This window comes from Ranitomeya imitator, chromosome 1, assembly GCF_032444005.1.
Source record: "Ranitomeya imitator isolate aRanImi1 chromosome 1, aRanImi1.pri, whole genome shotgun sequence".
Taxonomy (NCBI): Eukaryota; Metazoa; Chordata; class Amphibia; order Anura; family Dendrobatidae; genus Ranitomeya; species Ranitomeya imitator.
The window spans coordinates 243276687-243302558 of record NC_091282.1 but is presented as its reverse complement, the minus strand read 5'-3'; the positions used below and the strand labels follow the sequence as shown (position 1 = coordinate 243302558).

The window sequence follows — 25872 nt, the reverse complement described above, 5'->3', positions numbered from 1 at the left end:
CGGCAGAAAACCTCAGTCTGGCATGGATCATCAGGTTCCTGTAGAGTCAGTGTTTCTTGTAACTGTTTACGCTGAGAGCGTGTGGTCACCATAGCTGGTATGGTCTGTTCAACGGGCAGAAGAGCAGCGGCTTTTGCTTGCATATCCGCACAGGCGTTACCAACAGTCTGTGGCCTGTTCCATAGTACCGTGCTCCTTAACTTTGATAATGGCCACCTGGGTAGGTAATTTGATTGAGTCCATGAGGGCTTTAACAGCTTCAACATTCTTCACTGAGTCCCGGCGGTAGTAACAAACCCTCGATTGGTCCATAGGGCTCCGAAATCATGAGCAATACCAAATGCATACTGTGAATCCGTATATATATCAGCCCGTCTGTCTTTGGCCAGAACACATGTAGTAGACAGATCCTGAAGTTCTACTTCTTGTGCTGACAGGGAGGGAGGGAATGCAGCTGCGTGCAATACAGTGTCTTCTGTAGTAACAACGTATCCGGTGTGAAATCTGCCAAAATCATCACCATATCTTGAACAGTCATTCAGGGCATTGTAGAGAGGTAGCATTATGCGGGATGCGTTCGGTATCCACTAACAACAATAAGTACATAGTCCAAGGAAACGCTGGAGCTCAGTCTCATCCTTTTTTCCTTTCTTCTGTGAGGTGTCTGGCACCCTGAAGGAGACAGTGTTTCTTGTAACTGTTTACGCTGAGAGCGTGTGGTCACCATAGCTGGTATGGTCTGTTCAACGGGCAGAAGAGCAGCGGCTTTTGCTTGCATATCCGCACAGGCGTTACCAACAGTCTGTGGCCTGTTCCATAGTACCGTGCTCCTTAACTTTGATAATGGCCACCTGGGTAGGTAATTTGATTGAGTCCATGAGGGCTTTAACAGCTTCAACATTCTTCACTGAGTCCCGGCGGTAGTAACAAACCCTCGATTGGTCCATAGGGCTCCGAAATCATGAGCAATACCAAATGCATACTGTGAATCCGTATATATATCAGCCCGTCTGTCTTTGGCCAGAACACATGTAGTAGACAGATCCTGAAGTTCTACTTCTTGTGCTGACAGGGAGGGAGGGAATGCAGCTGCGTGCAATACAGTGTCTTCTGTAGTAACAACGTATCCGGTGTGAAATCTGCCAAAATCATCACCATATCTTGAACAGTCATTCAGGGCATTGTAGAGAGGTAGCATTATGCGGGATGCGTTCGGTATCCACTAACAACAATAAGTACATAGTCCAAGGAAACGCTGGAGCTCAGTCTCATCCTTTTTTCCTTTCTTCTGTGAGGTGTCTGGCACCCTGAAGGAGATAGTGACCCAAAAATATCACTTGACCAAGGCAGAACCGAAGTTTCGAGGCCGAAACCCGACAGTTCAGATCTGCCAGATACTTGCGAAAACTAACAGTGGCAACAATGGCTTCCTGCTCTGACTGCACACAACAAAAAAAATTACCCACATACTGAAGCAGCGTAACATAGGGATATTCTAACTGCCAGGGTTAGAGACACTATCCCCCCCTTTTTTTTTTTTTTTTTTACAAACTGATTGGGAAAGGGCGTGTAAGATACACATCTCATTATGTTCATCTGCATAGGGGTTATGTAACATAAGGACCATCTGACCATCATCTTGGCTCACCAACTCTCTATGTCTGCTCAGGTGCACTTATACATCCATCATATTGTCTTTGTCTGTAAAATGGGAAAGGTTTGTTCTCAGGGTCATCCAATTATTTTAGCGTAGCTAGCTAGTCAGAGGGCTTCCAGGGATAATACTCCTGTATCTGTCTTACACTACCTGATCTGGTTGGTTCTCTGGTGGTGGGGGTGACATGACATGCTGGTCTACAGCTCCTTCCCAAAAGGATTACTGTCAGCTTACTCCCAAAATTAATGTCCCCACTACCCACAATCCTGTCTCAGCTTCTTATATCACTACATGTGATCTTGTCTGGACAGGATTCAGTGTAATTCACTTAGGTTGGGTTGCAGCACAGATTATACAAGTATTTCTCCAGTCTGGGTTTGTCTGACCGCAATGTTTACAAGTCCATCTGTCTTGTCTTGGTCTGAGAATTAATATGGTGAGGGAGATTTCCAGACACAGGGTTAAAATGGATATTGGAGTATGAGACTGGATTTGTGTAGGGGAGGGGGGCTGGAGCTGAAGTCTTCTGCTTGGGCCACTGATAAGGAACAGAGCTGGGAGCTGTGTCCTTGCAGCTGTGGGGGGGGGGGGGGGGCTGAGAGCGGTGGGGGCTAGAGAGCGCAGCTGCTGATACAGAATGGGTTAAGTTCTTCTGGAAACTTTGTACTACTTTTAATGCATCGTCCGGAGTGGAATTCTCGGTCAGGTCTAACTGATATTATTGCCTCTTTCAATTCAGATTTAAAACTCGGACATCAAACCTACCACAAAAACATGTGAATGGGCTTTATTACACAGTGAAAAACCCAGATCTTTAAACACTACCATAAGACGCCCATAGAACTTCTCGGCAGTCTAGGATATATTGGTGCCTTGGGGTTAAGGGGCACAGAGCTTACAGTCGGGAGAAGAGACTTAATTTCCTGGGGAGGGACCATATTACCTAACAGGGAGCCCCCCTGTACCAAATTTCTTATTGTTTGCTTTCCCAACACATTAATCTCAGTCACTTTCTCAGTTCCTTCTTACACCACAAAACATCCAGTTTTTTTTTTCAACGTAACAAAACAGATCCGAATTCACTTTCTCTGTTAATCCTTAATTTGCTATATATCAACCATTCAACTTGAAACAGGTGAATCTTTTACCAATTTTTTTTTTTCAATTACACTGATAACCAAACAATCTCCTAAAACAAAACACATTTCACTTTAAAGTTACAATAATTCTTACTACACAAGGAGAGGACGCAGCGACTCGCCCCCTCCATACCAGAAACACGGAACAGATAAGAACATCACAGCATTCCTCAACACAAAGAAGAAAGGCACAGCGCAGCTGTTTGACCCCTCCCATCGGGTGTCTCAGAAAACCACACAGAGTAACGGAATACAGCAGTTCTCAGACTTAATTAATTTCTACAAAACTTTCACACAACTCATATGCCAGAACACCCTAGAAAAACTAACTATTGAGGTATTTTATAACCAAACATGGGCTCTGCATCCTTTCATCTTTCCTCTCCATCAACCTTTTTCCATTCCTCGTTCTTTAAACCTTGCGCAACTCGCAGATGAGCTTGCGCTTGTTCTAACAGTCCTTTATCTTTCAATATGCCCTTTTTGTTCTCTATGAGATGGTGCCATGTAGACGGCTGCAATCTCCCTGTCGAGGGCAATCCTACATGCTTGTACAACCTCTCAACATCCTTGACTGCCTTCTTGCCCTCCCGTGACTCTACTATTGTCTTGACTTCCACAGCATCCTCACTTAACTCGTGGGGCACGGACTTCTTCTGCTATAAGAGACGCAACATGACTCACAGAATACTACGCCCTGCTGCAGCTCAGGATCGCTGACAGCGACAGCAACACTATATTCCCACTTAAAAAAGAAACACGGAGCCTCTCGCTCGACGTGCTGTCCCTAACCTGAACACTAGTGATTAACAGTCTGCCCTGTCACGATATTCTAACCAGTCGGGAGGCGGTCTCCTAGTGAGAGCCCTCCACAGAAAAACAGGTGGTCCCCTCTCGGGACGTCTTAATTACCTAGTTGGTACAATATCAGAGGCTGCGTCTCCTGTCCCTTTCTCAAAGCCGCCCACAATCTACAACTTCCTCAATCTTTCACTCTATCACTACTAGGCAATAGTCACGGGTAGGGTGGTTGAATGGAGTACAATGACCGGTGGAGGTGTGGTGTACACAAGGACGCACAGAGTGCGACGTCTCTCAGTTGCTGGTTCGAAGCGTGGCACGGGATCGCGCTCGGTCTCACCACTCGACCGGTCACTCCCCAGACCCAAGGAGACCACAGACTAACCAATAACGGCTGAAACACTAGCAAGTGTGACACATACAGAATGTATGATCTCCACTTACCGTGTTTGGAGGGTGATCAGTCCTCGAGGTCAGCCACTACGGGTGTCGTCCACGGACGTCCAGGTATGGGTCCAGGGGGTCTCGGATCTCGCGGGCCACGCCCCACGTTGGTTGAGCCAAATTGTCGGGGTCGTCACGACAATGCCCTTCCTGCACCAGTCATTCCAAATCAGAATAAAGCAGTGGTACCGGAGTGAAGAATGAGTCAGACAAAAGCTGGTTCAAACTCAGTGCCTGCTCGTGTGTCTGCAAAGTGTAGTAACGTCTTAGCAACTGACTTTATTTTCTAATACACAACACTACATGATCTATTGGGGGAAGGTGTGCAGAGGGCGGGGATATGCAGGGGTTAAGCAATGTATCTAGTATTCAGTCCTTCTGGTTGGCTCTGACATCATCTGATGAATCTTCCTTTGTCCACATTTTGTCCGCATCTCTTTAAGTATCATTTCCAGAGAAATGATACTTGTCCTTCTGGAATGTGTAACTTGCTTCTTCAGCAGGGCGAATCTGGGGCAAAGGTGAATTCTGGCAGCCATCTTAAATACAGTTACATATGCATTAGCAAACATAAAGGGGAAAACTTATTGTTTCACAGCATAAGAATATATAAAAGTACAAAAGTGTATAAAGATATATATTTTCACCTTGACATAACTATACCACCCTAGCTGAGGCACCTATATCCGCCCCTACCTGGCTGGGGAGGTAGACACCCTAGGGGGGAACGTTGTGGCGCCCCCGCTCCACGATGACTGTCCCTAGGGGCCCTAATATGCCCTGCAGCAGCTAATGAGAGCCTCTACCCAGAAGCTACAGGGTCCTCTAGCACTATACATAGACTAACTGTGCTAGGGAAGACCTAGATCCCCAAAAGAACAAAGTTTTACATAGACACATATGGCGGTAACTGGTGAATGTACTGGATGATAATAGCTCCCCAGTGGACTATTAGAAGTATCTCACATTCATATGGATACACTACTACCGGACATACTTCATTATTTACTCAGGCAGGAGCACCAGTGCTGTGTTCCCCTGTTGCATCACCAGTCTAGATGATAAGCTCCAACAGCATAAATAGTTTCCTATGTATCGATATATATGGAAGCCATCAGTACTCATCTGTCAGTAAGTCCACTGTGCCTTTGAGGCGTTCACTTTAGATGGCGGTGTGGTGGAGCACAGTGGACTTACCGACAGATGAGTACTGATGGCTTCTATATATATCAGTACTCATCCTTAATTGCATAATTTCCTCTTTACTAATGTATAACACCGTCCCTTATTACGTAGCATCCTTTTTAGTTATGTATGTTGCTGTCCTTTATTATGTAGTGTCCCCTGTTGTTAGTTTTTTTTCTGTTGGAGAAGGCTATCATGCTCCATCAGCAATCATTTCAGCTTATATCTAACAAAAGAGGACGGTATGAAATAAAGACCAGGGCACTGTAAATAACAGTACTGTATATAGCGGAGAAGGCACTGTGTAATAAGAGATGGTGTTACACATAACAAGAGAGGGCACTGTGTAATAAGGGACTGGTGCTCTTTATAACAAGAGAAGGCACTGTAATAAGGGACTGTGCGTTATATAACAAGAGAGGGCACTGTGTAATAAGGGGCGGCAATAAACATGAGAGGATACTATGTAATATATGCATACTGTATATCTGTACATTGGTAGCCATAAAAGGAGGGGGGCCCAAACACATTTCTTGCACAGGGGCCCCAAATCGTCTGTGTCCGCCCCTGGTACGGATTATTGTGGTGGTATAGACAGATAATTCAGTCTCTGCTTGGTAACTCTGCAGCTCATTCAAGGTTACCTTTGGTCTCTGTGCTGCCTCTCTGATTAATGCCCTCCTTGCCCGGGCTGAGAGTTTTCATGGGCGGCCGTTTATTGGCAGGTTTGTTGTGGTACCGTGTTCTTTCCATTTGATGGTGCTCCGGGGGATCAGAGATTGGGATATTGTTTTATACCCCTACCATGACTTGTACTTCTCAACAACTTTTCCCCTGACTTGTTTGGAGATTTCCTTGGTCTTCATGGTGTTGTTTGGTTATTGGTGCCACTTGTTAATACTGTTGCAGCCTCTGTGGCCTTTCAGAAAAGGTGTGTGTATACTGACAGACAGGTGACACTTTGATTGCACACAGGTGGACTTCCTTTTACTAAGCATCTGACTAATGAAGGTAATTGCTTGCTCCATTCATTTTTAGGGGTTTCATAGCAAAAGGGGTGAGTACAAATGCACATGCCAATTGTTAGTTTTCTGCCATCATCAACTTTAGAATATTTAGTGCTGATGCACCACTTACAAATCAGATTACATAAATAATTAAACACAGGTTGGAATGTAATAAAATAGGTAAAAGGCCAAAGGGGGTGAATACTTTCGTAAGGCACTGTATATATACCAGGATGAGGAACATGTATACAAGAATGGGGGCCATATACACCAGGAAGGAGCCCACGATGGGGGAGGAGGTGCAACTTGTGTGCCCTTATAGGATTTAGACCGCTACAAGAGCCTATACATCTGACCAACATGTGAGTGGGAGGACCAGGTCCAAATCTTGCACCAGGGCCCATTGGACTCTAGTTACGCCACTGGTGATGGCATCATCTGTACTTAATGTAATTTTTACTTGCAGACAGCAAGGTTAGAATTCTCAGCTGCTCTTATGCAACAAATCAGCAAACCTTTTGAGTCAGTTTGTATGCTGCGCTCCATGAGCAAACTATGGCCTGAGACTGCATGTGGAGGTTGTGTGTAATGCTAAGGCCTTTTAGTCAGACGTATGTGTTATATACAGTACATTTTTTTCACAAATACCCATTAAATCCTGTGATGCTATGTACATGTCAAGGGCCAATAAGTCTAAGGGACAATGAAGAACATGGATGACGCAATTGTGCTCAGTGTTTAACATAGCAAAGAATAAGAGCTTTTTAATGTATTTATCCATCCATGACAAACACTGATTGTAAAAACGTACACACTGGTCCAATACGCCGATTACACCGCTACCATTTTTTCACGTATGAGTTTAAACACGGACGTGTGAGTGAGGCCTAAAATAAAGTTGCAATGTTGCCATGTCCTGTAACCACCAGTGTGTTTATTGAGATGGCCAGGACAGGCGTAAAAACAACAAATTCTGCGGTAAAAAAAAAAAAGCAACAAATCTGCAATGTGTGCACAGGCCCTTATAAGGGATTTCCTCTAGTAGGAAGGTGATTAGTTAACGGGATATAGAATGTTTACGAGTTTAGCTGACAAATCACAGCTGATATCACCCCCAACTACCAATACCTCGATTAGACTGGGAAGGGCCCAATAATCATGGACCTTCCCACTTTGAGAACATAAGCCCGCAGTTGTCTGCTTTACCTTGGCTGGTTATCAAAATAAGGACAACCCAACATAATTTTTTAAATTTATTAGGTTAAACCTGGCTAAAAACACCAGTGCAAGAGTATTTACAACGCATACGCATTTTTTTTAACTGTGGATTTACCGCATCTAATGCAAGTCTATGGGGAAATTCTGCACAAAAAAACTGAGCGTTCCCGCAAGGGAAAATGACATGCTGCTGCTCAGAAACCCACACCGTAGGTATTTTTCCACAGCGTAAAAAAACAGCACAGTGGGCATGAGATTTCTATCAAATCCACTGTGCTTGTACTGTGTAACGCAGCATTTTGTACGCTCCAAAAATATGCTGCATCCAAAATGCTAGTAATGTTCTGCATGAGTATTTCAAAGCCAAAACAAAGTATGGAGAGAATGAAAAGATTACTATATCTTCTTTTTTTTATTCTCCCATACACATTAGAAGGCTGTCAGCCGCACAAAGCTTCGTTCGTTCGCTTGTTCAAGGACCATCTCTCCAACACACAAGCGCTCAGTTGGCCGAGTACTCGTGTTCTCTGTGCGAAAACCGCCAAAAGACATTTCTTCCAGCGACATCACCAGAACATTGCGATCGTCAGTCCGAAATCGAGCTTACTCAATCAACATCTCCAACGACAATCACTTGGATGGCACCTACATTCACATTAGTGTCGGCGGACCTCATCAATATTCTCAGGTGTGGCAGACATTCGTTTAACGTGTATGAGGGGCTTTAGCTTATAGACCACAGTACAAAAATGGCCATAATACTGCCCTATTCCATACCGCTATCAGGAGGGGCTTGTAGATGACATGAAAATCACATCTGAGAATATTCTATGTAATATAGTATTAGCTGATGTCACTGTCTTGTTGATGACTTTGAAGTTACAGGTTCACGCTAAGGACTTTGTGACCTTAAAATACCATTACAATCCTAAGAGCTACTGAGCTATTTCAATTTTGTCCGATTACCTGAGGTCAGATATGAAAACCTTTAATAACCTGCAGCTTCCATAACAAATACAGGAGACTATTTAGCTTTCACAGACTAAATCACTTTAACTGAAGTTATTTCCCTCCAGCTAAAGTGGCGCAAGACAAGACACTGAAATACTAAGCGAGAAGCCATATGCAAAAAAGAAAGGTATGACATGGCCCATGCAACATGAAGACATCTTCAGCTTGAATAAGGGCTCGTTCACACATCAGTGTTTCGGGTATTAGTGCGCTCCATGTTATATACAGATAGCACTTGTATGTGTGATGGTCTATGGGGCTGTTTATACATCATTGATATTTTTTTTTTTTGCTGACCGATGTTGATCTGAGTATTGGACCAAACTTGTCAATACAAGTCTAGGAGACCATAAAAAAAAAATGGACGATGCCATCCGACTGCTGTCCATTTTTCACTGGACTGTTAAGTAGAAGTTCAAGACTGTTTTTTCTCATATGTGGGGAAAAAACAATGATGAAAACCCGCACCAAACTGATGGAGCTTGTTCAGTTTTTCTCCTATGAGGAAAAACAACCCCTGATGTATGAATAAGGCTTAAAGGGAACCTTTCACCCCCCAAAATCAAAGATGAGCTAAGCCCACCAGCATCAGGGGCTTATCTACAGCATTCTGGAATGCTGTAGATAAGCCCCTGATGTAAACTGAAAGATGAGAAAGATTAGATTATACTCACCCAAGGGCGGTCCCGCTGCGGTCCGGCGCCTCCCATCTTCATACGATGATGTCCTCTTCTTGTATTCACGCTTTGGCGCACTTTGTCTGCCCTGTTGAGGGCAGAGCAAAGTACTGCAGTGCGCAGGTGCCGGGCCTCTCTGACCTTTCCCGGCGCCTGCGCACTGCAGTACTTTGTCTGCTCTGTTGAGGGCAGAGCAAAGTACGCCTGCGTCGAAGCATGAATACAAGAAGAGGACGTCATCCTAAAGATAGGAGGCCCCGGACCGGACTGCGACGCCCACCTAGGTGAATATAATCGAACCTCTTTTTCTCATCTTTCAGGATACATCGGGGGCTTATCTACAGCATTCCAGAATGCTGTAGATAAACCCCTGATGCTGGTGGCCTTAGCTCATCTTTGATTTTGGGGGTGACAGGTTCCCTTTAAAGAGGTATTCCCAGCTCAAAGAGCCTATCCAAATATGTAGGAGTAATAATATTAACAAATACCTCCAAGTAGAAATGTAGTATAGTGCTTGTGATTCACTATGTCGCTTAATCCATGTGTAGGGCATTGCAGTAGCTTAGGTCTCAGTGAGTGACAGCAGTGTGAGCACGCATGCTGAGCGCAGACTCTTCTCTGCCTGGATCCTGCCGATGCTTTGGAGTACTGTGCCTTCAGCCAACACGCTGCGATGTGCTGCTTAGGCTACTTTCAGACTTCCGCCCGTACGGGCCCGTCACAATGCGTCGGGCCGACGGACGTTGTGAAATAACTGCAAGACGTGGGCAGCGGATGCAGTTTTTCAACGCATCTGCTGCCCATTCTGCAGTCCGGGTAGGAGGGGGCGGAGTTTCGGCAGCGTTGCACAAAAAAAGTTACATTGAACTTTTTTTGTGCGTCGCGTCCGCCAAAACACGACGGATCCGCTGCACGATGGACGCGACGTGTGCCCATCCATCGCTAATACAAGTGTATGGGCAAAAAACGCATCCAGCAAGCACATTTGCAGGATCCGTTTTTTGCCCATAACGATGGATTGCGACGGAGGACAAAAGACGGAAGTGTGAAAGTAGCCTTATTAGAAAACAAATCACAGGGCTTGTCAGCCGAGAGGAAGGCACTTCAAAGCTTCAGCAGAGTCTGCCTGCACCACACATTACTATTCTCAAATCAGACTTCACTCTCCCCTCTACTTGGATCCTGCTGAAGCTTTGAGGTTCTGTCCACTCCGCTAACAAGCCCTGCAATTTGCTTTCTAGTAACAAGCAGCACATTACAGCTATTCATCATTACTTGACTTTGCCTATGGTTTTCGGATGTGATGCACGAGCGTGCTCGGATAAGGTGTTATCCCAGCACGCTAGTGTCCTAATCGCGTATTTCGGAGTGCTCGAAAAATATGCTCTTGTCACCGCCACTGTATGAGCTGTTTGACAGCCACAACACAGGCAGGGATTGCCTGTTAGGCAATTCATGCATGTGTTGCGGCTTTCGAACAGCAGTGAGATATGCAGCCGCAGGGACTCAAGCATATTTTACAAGCGTGCTTGCTTGGGTATGCACCGAGTATTGCAGGTGCTCAAGTGACATGTTTAAGTCCCCGGAGCCGCATGTTTGTTAGACAGCCACAAAACATGCGGGGATTGCCTGAAAAGCACAGGCAATCCCCATGGATGGTGACTGTCTAAAAGCAGTAAAACATGAGGCCATGGGGACAAGAACTTGTCACCCGAGCACCCTTGAAAAAGTCGAGTAACGAGAACTTGCACTCATCACTAATCGCAGAGCTTGTCAGCTGAAGGCACTGCACTCCAAAGCATCGGCAGGACCCAGGCAGAGGAAAGTCAAGTGTGATCTGAACATGCATGCTCAGACTGCGCTCACTCACAGAGGTAGCCCTGATCCCACCAATGACATGCTCTACTCGGTTTGACCGATTTCATTTTCTAGATTGGAAATAGCAGAGTCAAAATCACAACAGAAGCATTCATCACCCACCTAGAGATCACCTTACAGGGCAGGTAATAGAAGTATATTAGAAAAATGATTATTAGGAAGAGTTAGGGCATATGAAAGGGGGTGAAATTAAATAGTCGGAAAACATCTTTAACCTGTTCACAACTTTGGACAGAGAGATACATCCAAGTTCGCACCCCTGCATTTGATGCAGGCTCCGATGCTGAGCCCACATCTTTCCCTGCACATGACAGCTAATTTGAGCAACTGTCATGTGCCTTTAACAGCCGCGGGTGCAATCCTGCCTTACGCAGGCGTGTACTACGGAGGACAGAGAATGAACTTCAATCCAATATTGCGGCCAGCATGCAGCCAGCGGGTAAGGAAAGGGTGAATAAAACACCCGAAAATTCCGCCCATATGACCGAAAACCGGTCCCGCCAAATTCAGGTGACAGGTTCCCTTTAAGTTAAATGCTGCTATCAATCTCTTGGCAGTGGCATTAAATATGCATGATTAGCAGAGTCACAAGACACGCCCCAATCATGACACCCATTGTAAATCTATGAACATTGGAGGGTGAAATGCTGCTATGTGCAACACAGGCAATCGAATGATCACAGCTTCAAGCCTTCTACAGAAACTATTGCAGCAAGTAAAATGTAAAAAAAAAAAAATTAAAACAAAAAGTTCAAATCACCCCCCTTCTTGCAACATTCAAAATAAAACAATAAAAGAATTATACATATTTGGTATTGCTGCGCTCAGAAATGTCATATCAAAATATAAAGTTAATCAGATCGGTAAACTGGCAACAAGAAAAAAAAAAAAAAAAATCAAACTGCCAGAATTTTTTATATTTGCACAATAAAATGCAGTAACAGGCGATCAAAACATTGTATCTAATCAAGATGGTATCAATAAAAATGTCAGCTCTGGGTGCAAAAAATAAGCCCTCACCCAACCCCCAGATTAGGAGAAATGGAGACTCTAAGGGTCTCGGGTAAATGGTGTTATTTGTTACTTTGGAACATATTCATGTTTGGTATCTACGTACTCGGACTGACCTGGGGAATCGTGGTTATTTTAGCATTTAGTTAACATGGTAAAAAAATAAAAAGATAAAAATCAATTGCTCCTTTTTTGGGAATTTCACAGCACTTTTTTCCCCCCATTTTACAGTAGACTATATGGTAAATGATGTCATTCAAAAGTACAATTCATGCCGCTAAAAAAAGAGCCCTCATACGGCTATTTTGATGGAAAAATAAAAAACTATATGGCTCTGGAAAGGGAGCAAAAAAATTAAAGCGCAAAAATAGGGATTTTTGTGTACTCACAGTAAAATCCTTTTCTCTGAGCCAATAATTGGGGGACACAGGACCATGGGTGTTATGCTGCTGCCACTAGGAGGACACTAAGTTAACACCAAGAATAGCTCCTCTCCTGCAGTATACACCCTCCTGCTGGCTCTAAGTGAACCAGTTCGGTAACAAAGCAGTAGGAGCTTAACATTTAACAAAAATGAACTATGTCAAAACCAAGTCAACACAGAAAAAACTAAAGCCAATAGGCTAACAGGGTGGGTGCTGTGTCCCCCAATGATTGGCTCAGAGAAAAGGATTTTACAAGACAAAGCCGCCAACTTTGAGACTCGTTGGATGGACGTGACCGCAACCAGGAAGGCAACTTTCCATGACAGAAAAGACAGGGGAACGTCCTGCAGAGGTTCAAAAGGGGCCTCCTGCAAGATTACGAGGACCAAATTAAGGTCCCATTGTTCTAACGGCATCTTATAGGGCGGCACCACAAGGGAGACTCCCTGAATGAACAACTTCACCTGTATTCTGTTGGCAATTCTACGTTGGAACAGGACTGACAAGGCGGAAATCTGCCCTTTGAGAGAACGAAGGGCGAGACCAAAGTCCAAACCCGACTGAAGGAATTCGAGGATGGAAGGAATGGAAAATTCATTAGAGTGTCCTCGGTCCTTTAACCATGCGAAGATGGTCTTCCAAATGCGATGATATATACGCATAGACGTAGGCTTTCTAGCACTGATCATGGTAAAAATGACCTTCTGAGAGAACCCTGCCTGTGTTAGCACCCAGGACTCAACGACCATGCCATCAAACACGCGGCCTCTGAGTTCTGGTGGTAAATGGGGCCTTGAGACAACAGGTCTGCGCGATTCGGAAGTCTCCAGGCGACATCGGCGACTAGTTGAACTAGTTCGGCGTACCAGGCCCTGCGCGGCCAATCTGGCGCAATCAAGATTACTGGTATCCCCTCCGCTCTGATCTTCTTGATGACTCTTGGCAGTAAAGGAAGCGGGGGAAATATGTACGGAAGCTGGAACCGATGCCATGAGTAAATGAGTGCATCTACCCAGATGGCTGCCGGATCGTGGGACCGAGCTATGAAGTTGGGAACCTTGGAATTTAGCTGTGTGGCCATCAGATCCACGTCCGGGGTTCCCCAACGACACAGCAGATCTGGTGGAAGATCTCCGGATGGAGAGACCACTCTCTGGAGTCAAGACCTTGACCGCTGAGGAAGTCTGCTTCCCAATTTTCCACTCCCATGATGTGAACCGCTGAGAACATTGAGCGGTTTTCCTTGGCCCAGTGGAGGATGTGGCCTACCTCGGTCATGGCTGCTTTGCTGCGTGTTCCCCTCTGCCGGTTGATGTATGCTACTGCCGTGGCATTGTCGGACTGAATCCTGATGGGACGACCCGCCAGGAAGGGATGGAACTGGAGAAGAGCCAACCGGATTGCCCGTATTTCCAGGATGTTGATGGGCAGGCATACTTCCTGAAGAGACCAGCGGCCCTGAGCAGTGTGATGGTGGAACACCGCTCCCCAGCCCAGAAGACTGGCATCTGTTGTCACAACTAGCCAGTGTACTGGGAAAAAAGACTTCCCTTGATTCAGGGAGGACTTCAAAGTCCACCACCTGAGAGACTGTGACTCGCTGGGGAAGGAGGATACGACGATCGAGAGAGAACGGGTTCCTGTCCCACACAGCCAAGAGAGCATGCTGTAAGGGGCGGAGGTGTCATTGAGTGAATGGGACCGCCTCCATAGCTGCTACCATCCTGCCGAGGACTCATACTGAAACGTAGAGAGTATGAGGTTGGGAGAGCTAAGCTTCCCGGTGTAAGACTGAGATCTTTTCTGGGGGAAGTACCAACCCCTGGGACGAGTCCAGTATCATTCCTAAAAAAAAAAAAAAAAAAATGTATGGACCGTACTGTACCGTCCTTCTTTGGAACAATGAACAGGTTTTAATAAAAACCTTGAAACCTTTCGCTTTGAGGAACTGGGATAATAACCCCTTCTTCTTTTAGAGAGCTTATGGCCTGGAAGTACTGTGATGCCTTTGCCCTGGGAGGAGAAGACAGGAAAAAGCGATTTGGTGGAAGAGAGAAAAATTCTATCTTGTATCCGGAGGACACTAGGTCGTGGACCCATTCGTCGTGAACGACCGAGAGCCACGCATCGCTGAAGGAAAGCAGGCGGCCGCCTACTTTGGAGGTGTCCTCCGGATACCGAAGGGAGTCATTGTGTGGGAGACCTGCCCGGTCTGGACCCCGACTGCCTAGGCCTGCCTCTCCAAGAGGGGGAAGGTTTGTAAGAGGTCTGAGGACCTCTATCCCTACGTAGTGCCCGGCCAGGTCCGGAAGATGTGGAAGTAGAGGACCAATTTGAGTTGAAGCGAAAAAATTGTGACCGAGCCTGCTGCTGCTGGTTCTGAAAGGGAATCTGTTGTGGAGGCAATTTAGTCTTCCCTCCAGTGGCGTCGGAATTTAATTGGTGGAGCTTTTCGCCAAAAAAGCGACCGCTGTGATATGGAAGAGAAGTCAATGACTTTTTGGAAGCTGAATCCGCACGCCAGTCCCTGAGCCATAAGGACCTCCGGATGGTGATGGCGTTTGCTGCTGCTTGCGAAGCACAGTTAGCAGCATCCAGGGACGCGGTAACTACAAAATATCCAGCTCTGGCTATTTGAGTAGCGAGGTCTGCTATCTCGGGGGGTGGGGTCGGTATCCAGCACCGCTGCAGACAAGAACTCAGCCCAGTGGGTCATAGCCTTAGCCACCCACGTAGCAGGAAGGTAAGAGTGCGGCTGCTGAGGCTTCAAAGGCTGAACACGCCATATTGTCGATCTGACGATCGGTTGGGTTTTTGATAGAGGCGCCCTCCGAAGAGGATAAAATAGATTTAGTAGCCAGGCGTGATACCGGAGGATCTACTGGAGAGATTGCGACCAATCTTTTCTTAGATCCTGGGCAAAGAGATAATTTGGTTCCATGGGCTTCTGCCCTATGAATCGTTTATCGGGACGGATCCTATGAGATTCAACGATTTCCTTAAATTCGGGATGAGTGGCGAACACTCTGTGAGCTCGCTTGGACCTCTTAAATACATGGCGTGATCCGTTTTAGATAAAGGTTCCTCCTCAAGTTTCAAAGCCTTATTCACTGACTCAAGAGTCGAGAGTCTCCTGATCGTGATGAAATTCCTGATCTAGGGACGTGTCAGAATCGTCCTCTGAAACAGGTTTTCTACTAGCCCCGAATAGAAGGGGAGCGAGAAATGGAGCTCTCAGAACCTGAAACCTGGTGATGGTCTGGGGATATGGCATGAGTCCTTTACCTGGACAAGCGAGAGCTCCTTGGCAAGGTACGACCCCCAAAGTACGAGGGGTTTTGAGGATCGGAAGCTTCATCCGTAAGAGTGCCCTGGCTAGAGGAGGGGTCTCGGAATGATTCTAACGCTTTTGCCAGGGATGCCATAGACCGGGTAAGGGAGGTAGCCCACTCGGGGGACTAGGCTCACTGGGTTCGGTATCAGTAAAAGGTGGTTCCTGCACTATGCAGTATTGTAACCCTGGGGTAATGAGACCTTACAAGAGGTACATGCAGCAAAAAATACAGTGTGGGTTTTCCCAGACTTTTTTGTGAGGCCTTGATTGAGACATAGTAGCCTTGAGAGCACTTACTAGCAGGGGAAGGGTTAAGCTATGTATCTGCAGCTTACCCAGGTCCTGTGTCTTGAGTCCCCAGACGAGGTCCGCAATGTATGGTCCTGAAGGCTGTAGATCGTTATCCAGAGATTAGGAGAGCTGGAGCAGTGCTGCAGGATCAGCGCTGTGGGTGTACCAAGATGGCCGAGATCTGAGAGAGCACTTCTCAGGGAACAAGAAGCGCTAGAAAAGATGGGCGGCGGTAATTGCCGTGGGCGTGGCCAAGAACTCTGGCCTGGATGAAGGGGAAAAGCCTGGGACTAAATTTGAAAACCTTGCGGTTGCGGCCCACGGCGCTGCGACCGCTATTAGTGCCATCCTGAGCCGCGCTTCTCATAAAAAAAACCGCGCTGCGGACTACCCACGGACCCAGGCTTTATGCCCTGCTAGTGCAGACCTTCCACACCCCATACCAGGACCCTCCAGCACCTCGGCCCCCGCAGTGTACTCACGGTAGATGCGATGGGCCGGTGCTCAATCCACCGTCGCCATAGTCAGGGAGGGGGTGGAGAGCTTCTGCCGCCTTGCATCATCTGCTATATCAGTGGTGATGCAGTGGGGGGGGGGCTGCACGGACGCCATACGTAATATGTCTGGCTATGCACCTGGCTCCAGGAGAGGTAGATGGAGGACTACTCAATGTGGTCGCTTGCTATGGAGGGGGGAGATCGGAACACGAAGGAACCGTCACCCGTAAGGTGAGCTCAGGGCTGGCATCTAACTTTGTAGGAAAAGGTCCGTCGCCCCCATTCGCTCCATTAAGGAAAAAAAGAATAAAAATAAAAACGATGGGGTCTGAAAGCAGACCCAAGTGCCTCCTACAGACACTAAGAACTGGTTCACTTAGAGCCATCAGGAGGGTGTACAGTGCCTACAAGTAGTATTCAACCCCCTGCAGATTTAGGGGGCGCAGTTGTTAGCACAGCAGCCTTGCAGCGCTGGGGTCCTGGGTTCTAATCCCACCCAGGAAAACATCTGCAAAGAGTTTGTATGTTCTCTCCGTGTTTGCGTGGGTTTCCTCCGGGCACTCCGGTTTCCTCCCACATTCCAAAGACATACTGATAGGGATTCTAGATTGTGAGCCCCATCGGGGACAGTGATGATAATGTGTGCAAAATTGTAAAGCGCTGCGGAATATGTTAGCGCTATATAAAAATAAAGATTATTATTTATTATTAATAAGATGCAAATAAGTTAGAGCCTTCAAACTAGAGCAGGATTTATTAACAGATGCATAAATCTTACAAACCAAAATGTTTTGTTGCTCAGTTAAATTTTTATAAATTTTAAACATAAAAGTGTGGGTCAATTATTATTCAACCCCTAGGTTTAATATTTTGTGGAATAACCTTTGTTTGCAATTACAGCTAATAATCGTCTTTTATAAGACCTTTTCAGGCCGGCACTGGTCTCTGGAGTTATCTTGGCCCACTCCTCCATGCAGATCATCTCCAAGTTATCTAGGTTCTTTGGGTGTCTCATGTGGACTTTAATCTTGAGCTCCTTCCACAAGTTTTCAATTGGGTTAAGGTCAGGAGACTGACTAGGCCACTGCAACACCTTGATTTTTTGCCTCTTGAACCAGGCCTTGGTTTTCTTGGTTGTGTGCTTTGGGTCGTTGTCTTGTTGGAAGATGAAATGACGACCCATCTTAAGATCCTTGATGGAGGAGCGGAGGTTCTTGGCCAAAATCTCCAGGTAGGCCATGCTATCCATCTTCCCATGGATGCGGACCAGATGGCCAGGCCCCTTGGCTGAGAAACAGCCCCACAGCATGATGCTGCCACCACCATGCTTGACTGTAGGGATGGTATTCTTGGGGTCGTATGCAGTGCCATCCAGTCTCCAAACGTCACGTGTGTGGTTGGCACCAAAGATCTCGATCTTGGTCTCATCAGACCGGAGAACCTTGAACCAGTCAGTCTCAGAGTCCTCCAAGTGATCATGAGCAAACTGTAGACGAGCCTTGACATGACGCTTTGAAAGTAAAGGTACCTTACGGGCTCGTCTGGACAGAGACCATTGCGGTGGAGTACGTTACTTATGGTATTGACTGAAACCAATGTCCCCACTGCCATGAGATCTTCCCGGAGCTCCTTCCTTGTTGTCCTTGGGTTAGCCTTGACTCTTCGGACAAGCCTGGCCTCGGCACGGGAGGAAACTTTCAAAGGCTGTCCAGGCCGTGGAAGGCTAACAGTAGTTCCATAAGCCTTCCACTTCCAGATGATGCTCCCAACAGTGGAGACAGGTAGGCCCAACTCCTTGGAAAGGGTTTTGTACCCCTTGCCAGCTTTGTGACCCTCCACGATCTTGTCTCTGATGGCCTTGGAATGCTCCTTTGTCTTTCCCATGTTGACCATGTATGAGTGCTGTTCACAAGTTTGGGGAGGGTCTTAAATAGTCAGAAAAGGCTGGAAAAAAAGATAATTAATCCAAACATGTGAAACTCATTGTTCTTTGTGCCTGAACTACTTCTTAATACTTTAGGGGAACCAAACAGAATTCTGGTGGGTTGAGGGGTTGAATAATAAATGACCCTCTGAAAAGACTTTTCACAATTTAAAAAAAAAATAAACAAAGAAATAACATTCTTTTTTGCTGCAGTGCATTTCACACTTCCAGGCTGATCTACAGTCCAAATGTCACAATGCCAAGTTAATTCCAAATGTGTAAACCTGCTAAATCTGCAATTTTTTGCGGGACGAGTTGTACTTTTGAACGACATCATTGGTTTTAGCATGTCGTGTACTAGAAAACGGGAAAAAATTCCAAGTGCGGTGAAATTGCAAAAAAAAAGTGCAATCCCACACTTGTTTTTTGTTTGGCTTTTTTGCTAGGTTCACTAAATGCTAAAACTGACCTGCCATTATGATTCTCCAGGTCAGTACGAGTTCATAGACACCTAACATGACTAGGTTATTTTTTATCTAAGTGGTGAAAAAAAATTCCAAACTTTGCTAAACAAAAAAAAAAAAAAAAAAAATTGCGCCATTTTCCGATACTCGTAGCGTCTTTATTTTTCGTGATCTGGGGTCGGTTGAGGGCTTATTTTTTGCGTGCCAAGCTGGCGTTTTTAATGATAGCATTTTGGTGCAGATAGGTTCTTTTGATCGCCCGTTATTGCATTTTAATGCAATGTCGCGGCGACCTAAAAAACGTAATTCTGCCGTTTCGAATTTTTTTTCCTCGCTACGCCATTTAGCGATCAGGTTAATGCTTTTTTTTTTTAATTGATAGATCGGGCGATTCTGAGCGCGGCGATACCAAATATGTGTAGATTTGATTTTTTTTTTTTATTGATTTATTTTGATTGGGGCGAAAGGGGGGTGATTTAAACTTACATTTTTTTTATTTTTTTCACATTTTTTTTAACTTTTTTTTTTTTTTTACTTTTGCCATGCTTCAATAGCCTCCGTGGGAGGCTAGAAGCAGGCACAACGCGATCGGCTCTGCTACATAGGACCTCTATGGTCACCATCCTGACGCATCGCCGACCCCCGATCATGTGACGGGGGTCGGCGATGACGTCATTTCCGGCCAACCGGCCGGAAGCGGTAGTTAAATGCCGCTGTCTGCGATTGACAGCGGCATTTAACTAGTTAATAGGGGCGGGCAGATCGCGATTCTGCCCGCGCCTATTACGGGCACATGTCAGCTGTTCAAAACAGCTGACATGTCCCGGCTGTGATGCGGGCTCACCGCGGAGCCCTGCATCAAAGCAGGGGATCTGACCTCGGACGTACTATCCCGTCCGAGGTCAGATAGGGGTTAAGGTCAATTTTGACACATTGTGAGGTTTTAATACTAGAAATTAGGACTATCGTGATTAGTTCCACCTTGTCACAGTAGGATGGCTTTCACACTTTTTTCTTTATAGCACAAACAGTATTTACCAAGTACCCCATCTTATTTATAAGATGCACGGTGGCGCAGTGGTTAGCACTACAGCCTTGCAGCGCTGGGGTCCTGGGTTCTAATCCCACTCAGGACAACATCTGCAAAGAGTTTGTATGTTCTCTCTGTGTTTGCGTGGGTTTCCTCCGGGCACTCCGGTTTCCTCCCACATTCCAAAGACATACTGATAGGAATTCTAGATTGTGAGCCCAATCGGGGACAGTGATGATAATGTGTGCAAACTGTAAAGCGCTGCGGAATATGTTAGCGCTATATAAAAATAAAGATTATTATTATTATTTATATGTACTATTGCTAGTACAGCAGGGTATATGTTCATATTGTTCCTCTCTTAGGTTTTGACAGTACCTATCTATAAAGTTATAGGTCATCGATAGGTGGAAGATTTTATCATTGTACAATATTTTTCTTCCTCGTTTACAAGCTTAAAAAAAACATGCTCCAAACAAGTAAGAATAAGGACGGACGAAAAACAATTCAATTTAACAAGTTGTAACTCCAGTTCTCACACCAAAAATGCTTACACTTTAATTTCTTACAGTCTGTATTTTGAAGATTTTTTTCCCCCCACATCGTTGGCAATTTTCAAACCCATAAAATTATACTGAACATTTGAAAAGCAAATATTGAGTCAGTCAGACACAGTGCGTAATAGGGATAGGGATTTATTTTAAAAATACTCTTGTCAACCACCTAGCATCACTAACAAAATGTGTTTGTAATATAGGGCAAAATCCCGATTGCCAGGCTCTCTGAACCCTTACATACAGTTTGTGAAAACAGTCAGGTAAAAGATTAGCGAAAGTCTGTAACTCACCCGGCAACCCAAATCAAAACCTATTCCTTTCATGCTGGTCTCATCTGCACGTAGGGCTGAGATTGGCATTTTATTACATACGTTTGTCTGTATGCATATGTGTATGTACATAATTATATACTATACAAATATACATACCCACATATAGATTTATATAAATATACACCAGCACTCGGATAGTGACAGGGTTGCATAAATAAGCATACAAAATGATGTAATATCTTTAGCAAAATGGAGAAAGCCACTTCAGAACCTGAAGAATGGTGAAAATGTCTTCTGCCATAAAAAGCAAAGGAACACAGGTTTAACATTTCAAAGAACCTGAACGACTGGGAAAAATGGCTGAAACTAGACCTGGCTTAAAGCTCTTAATAATTTAGGACTTACTAATTAGATGTAGTACTGTAACAATGGGGTAGACAGCTCTTCTGGTCTTTACATGGTTAACAATATATTTGAAGTTCCCCATACACATTAGATAGCCATCGACTGAGCAACTATTCTGTTGACAGCCATCTCCTTAGGAGTCACCCATATACAAAGGCGCTTGGCAGAGCTCTACTGAGAGCTCCTATGCTCACTCTTGAGAAAGTCACCGCCAGTCTTCTTTGGCGGCAGCATAACACCCAGAGAACAAAATTATTGGCCGTTGGAAATTTGAAAGATCCTGTCAATAACTGGTAGGTTCCCTTGACTGTTTCTGGGGGTCTTTAGATTAAATATGTGGCTTATTGAGAGTTACTTGTCTCAATCTCATAGTTGGCAGCCATTTTCAAGCCCATGTTCCAGATGATGTGTATATCAGCTTTTCAGTGGTCTGGGCAGTGACAAAGGAAAAAAAAAATCTAAATTTTTCAAGCTCTTGAAACACATCATTTCATATAATTTAAAACACCTACTAGAAAGGGGGAAAGAAGGCCAACTGCAAACCATTCAGTTCATGTTTAGGTGAAGAAAATGATGTAATAAAAGATAAATAGAAAAAAGGAATTTCATAAAGCACCCCCTCCCCCCCCAAAAAAATAAATAAAATTTATCTAGCGATGGGGGAATAACGATTGGGATTCAGCCAATTACTATTGCTGCATGTACAGAGTTTCTATGTTCGCATGAAGGGGGAAGAAAAAAGGTATGAAAAATTAATTGCTGAAAGATCATGAGCATGTATAAAAAGTGGTCAGGTGCAGGCCACGGCTGCTGCGTTATGTACAATAATTTAAACCAAATTGTATAAATTTCATTCACGACTTTAAAAAAAAAAAAAGAAAATCAGATTGTTGAAGTCCTTCATGCATGTTCTTGGGAAGTTCTGGATTAGGATGACCGCCAGAAGCTCAACAATGTTTCCAAAGACCGTTCTTATTCACATTCTAGAGTTTTAGTTTCTTAATTGTTTCGAGTCTCTTCCGCAAGAGATCGCCCACCTCTTGCAATGAGTGCACGTAGCTGTTCTGAACCTTGTCTGATGACAGCTTTGTAAACTTCTTTTCTTCCTGAATAAGAAAACATTAAAAATTACATTTTTTTTAATGAAAAAAAGTTAATGGTAATTGACACAAAAGGTGATGTTTACGTTTGTAGCCTAAGCTGCACAATACAGTGGCCGTTACTAGTTTAGACATTCACACGTTTTAGGGGATTTCATCTTTAACAACCCCCGTGTCTGATCTCGTGCATCTTGTGGTTCTATGTCACTGTTGAAAGGTCCTGTGCATAACGCCCGTGAGACAACTATTGGCCATAGTCTAAATATGCCAACGTAACGGCAGGACCAGTGTACTGCTGGAAAAGGGGATGGGTTTTATTTATTTTTTTTAATTTTTACTAGATGACTGATGATAAGCAACATCCAATCAAAATAGAAGACAAATGCTTCTAGAGCCATCAGATGCTTATAATTTATGCCAAGCATAAAATTATACCAACAGGAGAGTTATACATCAACATGAGGTTATGCAAATGAACAACATATCCTTAAATTACACTTTCATGGATTATTACTTTTCAGTTGATCACTAATCCTTCAAACCTGCACTAAACCACATAAAAATCACGCCTAAGCGCATATTCGCATGACAGCATTTCTTGTCTCTGTGACATTCATTTTAAAAATGGACAGGACCCAGACCCGTACAATTTAATCAAACCATTTTACACTTTTTTTTTGTTTTTGTTTTTTTAAAACAGATACGAGAGTCAGAAACAAGATGCAACTCATCTGACTTCCGGAATTCTAACAAAACACATGGTAACTGCAAACCAACTTTGTAATAAAAGGATCGAAGGCTGCTTATTAAAGAATGTTCACATCCATGTTAGGGGGGAAAGACCTGCCTCCCTGGTGATTTCACAGGTATGAGGGACCAAATTCAAAAGCGATTACCGTATATACTCGAGTATAAGCCGAGATTTTCAGCCCAAATTTTTGGGCTGAAAGTGCCCCTCTCGGCTTATACTCGAGTCAATGTGGGTGGCAGGGTCGGCGGGTGAGGGGGTGAGGGCGCTGAGGTATACTTACCTAGTCCCAGCGATCCTCGCGCTGTCCCTGCCGTCCCACGGGCTTCTGTGCTGCAGCTTCTTCCCCTCTTCAGCGGTCACGTGGGACCGCTCATTAGAGATATGAATAAGCGGCTCCACCTCCCATAGGGGTGGAGCCGCCTATTCATTCCTCTAATCAGCGGTGCCGGTGACCGCTGACAGGAAGAGCTGCGGCACCGAAGACCAGGCAGAGGGACAGCGCGAGGATCGCCAGGACTAGGTAAGTATAGCATATTCACCTGTCCTCGTTCCAGCCGCCGGGCGCCGCTCCATCTTCCCGGCCGGCGCCTCCATCTTCCCGGCGTCTGCGCTCTGACTGTACAGGCAGAGGGCGCGATGACGCATACAGTGTGCGCGGCGCCCTCTGCCTGATCAGTCAGAGCAGAGACGCCGGGAAGATGGAGGCGCCGGAACGAGACGCCGGGAGCTGCAATCAAGGGAGGTGAGTATGTGGTGTTTTTTTTTTATTGCAGCAGCGGCGGCAGAGATTTCTATGGGGCACAATGAACGGTGCAGAGCACCGTATATGGCACAGCAATGGGGCACAATGAACGGTGCAAAGCACCGTATATGGCACAGCAATGGGGCACAATGAACGGTGCAGAGCACCGTATATGGCACAGCAATGGGGCACAATGAACGGTGCAGAGCACCGTATATGGCACAGCAATGGGGCACAATGAACGGTGCAGAGCACCGTATATGGCACAGCAATGGGGCACAATGAACGGTGCAGAGCACCGTATATGGCACAGCAATGGGGCACAATGAACGGTGCAGAGCACCGTATATGGCACAGCAATGGGGCACAATGAACGGTGCAGAGCACCGTATATGGCACAGCAATGGGGCACAATGAACGGTGCAGAGCACCGTATATGGGCACAGATATGGGGCACAATGAACGGTGCAGAGCACCGTATATGGGCACAGATATGGGGCACAATGAACGGTGCAGAGCACCGTATATGGGCACAGATATGGGGCACAATGAACGGTGCAGAGCACCGTATATGGCACAGCAATGGGGCACAATGAACGGAGCAGAGCACCGTATATGGGCACAGATATGGGGCACAATGAACGGTGCAGAGCACCGTATATGGCACAGCAATGGGGCACAATGAACGGAGCAGAGCACCGTATATGGGCACAGATATGGGGCACAATGAACGGTGCAGAGCACTGTATATGGCACAGCAATGGGGCACAATGAACGGTGCAGAGCACTATATGGGGCACAGCTATGGGGAAATAATGAACGGTGTAGAGCACTATATGGCACAGCTATGGGGAAATAATGATCTATTTTTATTTTTGAAATTCACCGGTAAATGCTGCATTTCCACCCTAGGCTTATACTCGAGTCAATAAGTTTTCCCAGTTTTTTGTGGCAAAATTAGGGGGGTCGGCTTATACTCGGGTCGGCTTATACTCGAGTATATACGGTACTTCTGCAGTGCAACGAATAATAACTAAAAGAGCCACCTTGTCAGAATGCAGCATTAGTGCTGCACAAGATGGCTCTTTTAAGGTCCCGTCACATTTAGCGACGCTGCAGCGATATAGACAACGATGCCGATCGCTGCAGCGTCGCTGTTTGATTGCTGGAAAGCTGTCACACAGACAGCTCTCCAGCGACCAACGATCCCGAAGTCCCCGGTAACCAGGGTAAACATCGGGTTACTAAGCGCAGGGCCGCGCTTAGTAACATGATGTTTACCCTGGCTACCATTGTAAAAGTAAAAAAAAAACAAAAAACACTACATACTTACATTCCTGTCGCGTCCCTCGCCTTCAGCTTCCCGCACTGTGTAAGCGCTGGCCGGAAAGCAGAGCGGTGACGTCACCGCTGTGCTCTGCTTTACGGCTGGTGCTGTCACTTGGGGACTTCAGGGAAGCTGATGCTGAGGAACGTGACAGGAATGTAAGTATGTAGTGTTTTTTTTTTTTACTTTTACAATGGTAACCAGGTAAGCCCTGCGCTTAGTAACCCGATGTTTACACTGGTTAACAGTGAAGACATCGCTGAATCGGCGTCACACACGCCGATTCAGCAATGTCAGCGGGTGATCCAGCGACGAAATAAAGTCCTGGACTTTCCCCAGCGACCAACGATCTCCCAGCAGGCGCCTGATCGTTGGTCACTGTCACGCATAACGATTTCATTAACGATATCGTTGCTACGTCACAAAAAGCAACGATATAGTTAACGATATCGTTATGTGTGAAGGTACCTTTAGTTACAAAAGCCTGGGGCAGGAGGGAGCGGGGGGTGACAGGTTCCCTTTAAAGACAAGAGCAAAACTTTCCAGGGACATAGCACCATGGGATGACCTAAAGACATTACAGAAGGTGAAAGAATCTGGGGCTGGCATAGCCACATGTAAATCTTGTAAAATAAGGAGCAGGTGACAGCCTTGCAAACTAAGAAAGAGGCCATAGACACCCAATTGCCGAATAGACAACAAATGCTCAAGTGGAATGAGAAGTT

The 25872-nt window shown here is 45.5% G+C and overlaps 1 protein-coding gene across 1 annotated transcript in view; it reads right to left on the bottom strand.

The window, feature by feature from the left end:
• Nucleotides 1–20680: 20680 nt before the first annotated feature.
• Nucleotides 20681–25872, bottom strand: part of NAA25 (N-alpha-acetyltransferase 25, NatB auxiliary subunit) — a 117996-nt gene continuing 112804 nt past the window's right edge. The window contains exon 24 of the mRNA XM_069754820.1: nt 20681–22333. Within this exon, the coding sequence (XP_069610921.1) occupies nt 22211–22333 (123 nt within the window). The 3' untranslated portion in view covers nt 20681–22210. The remainder of the gene's footprint in view (nt 22334–25872) is intronic.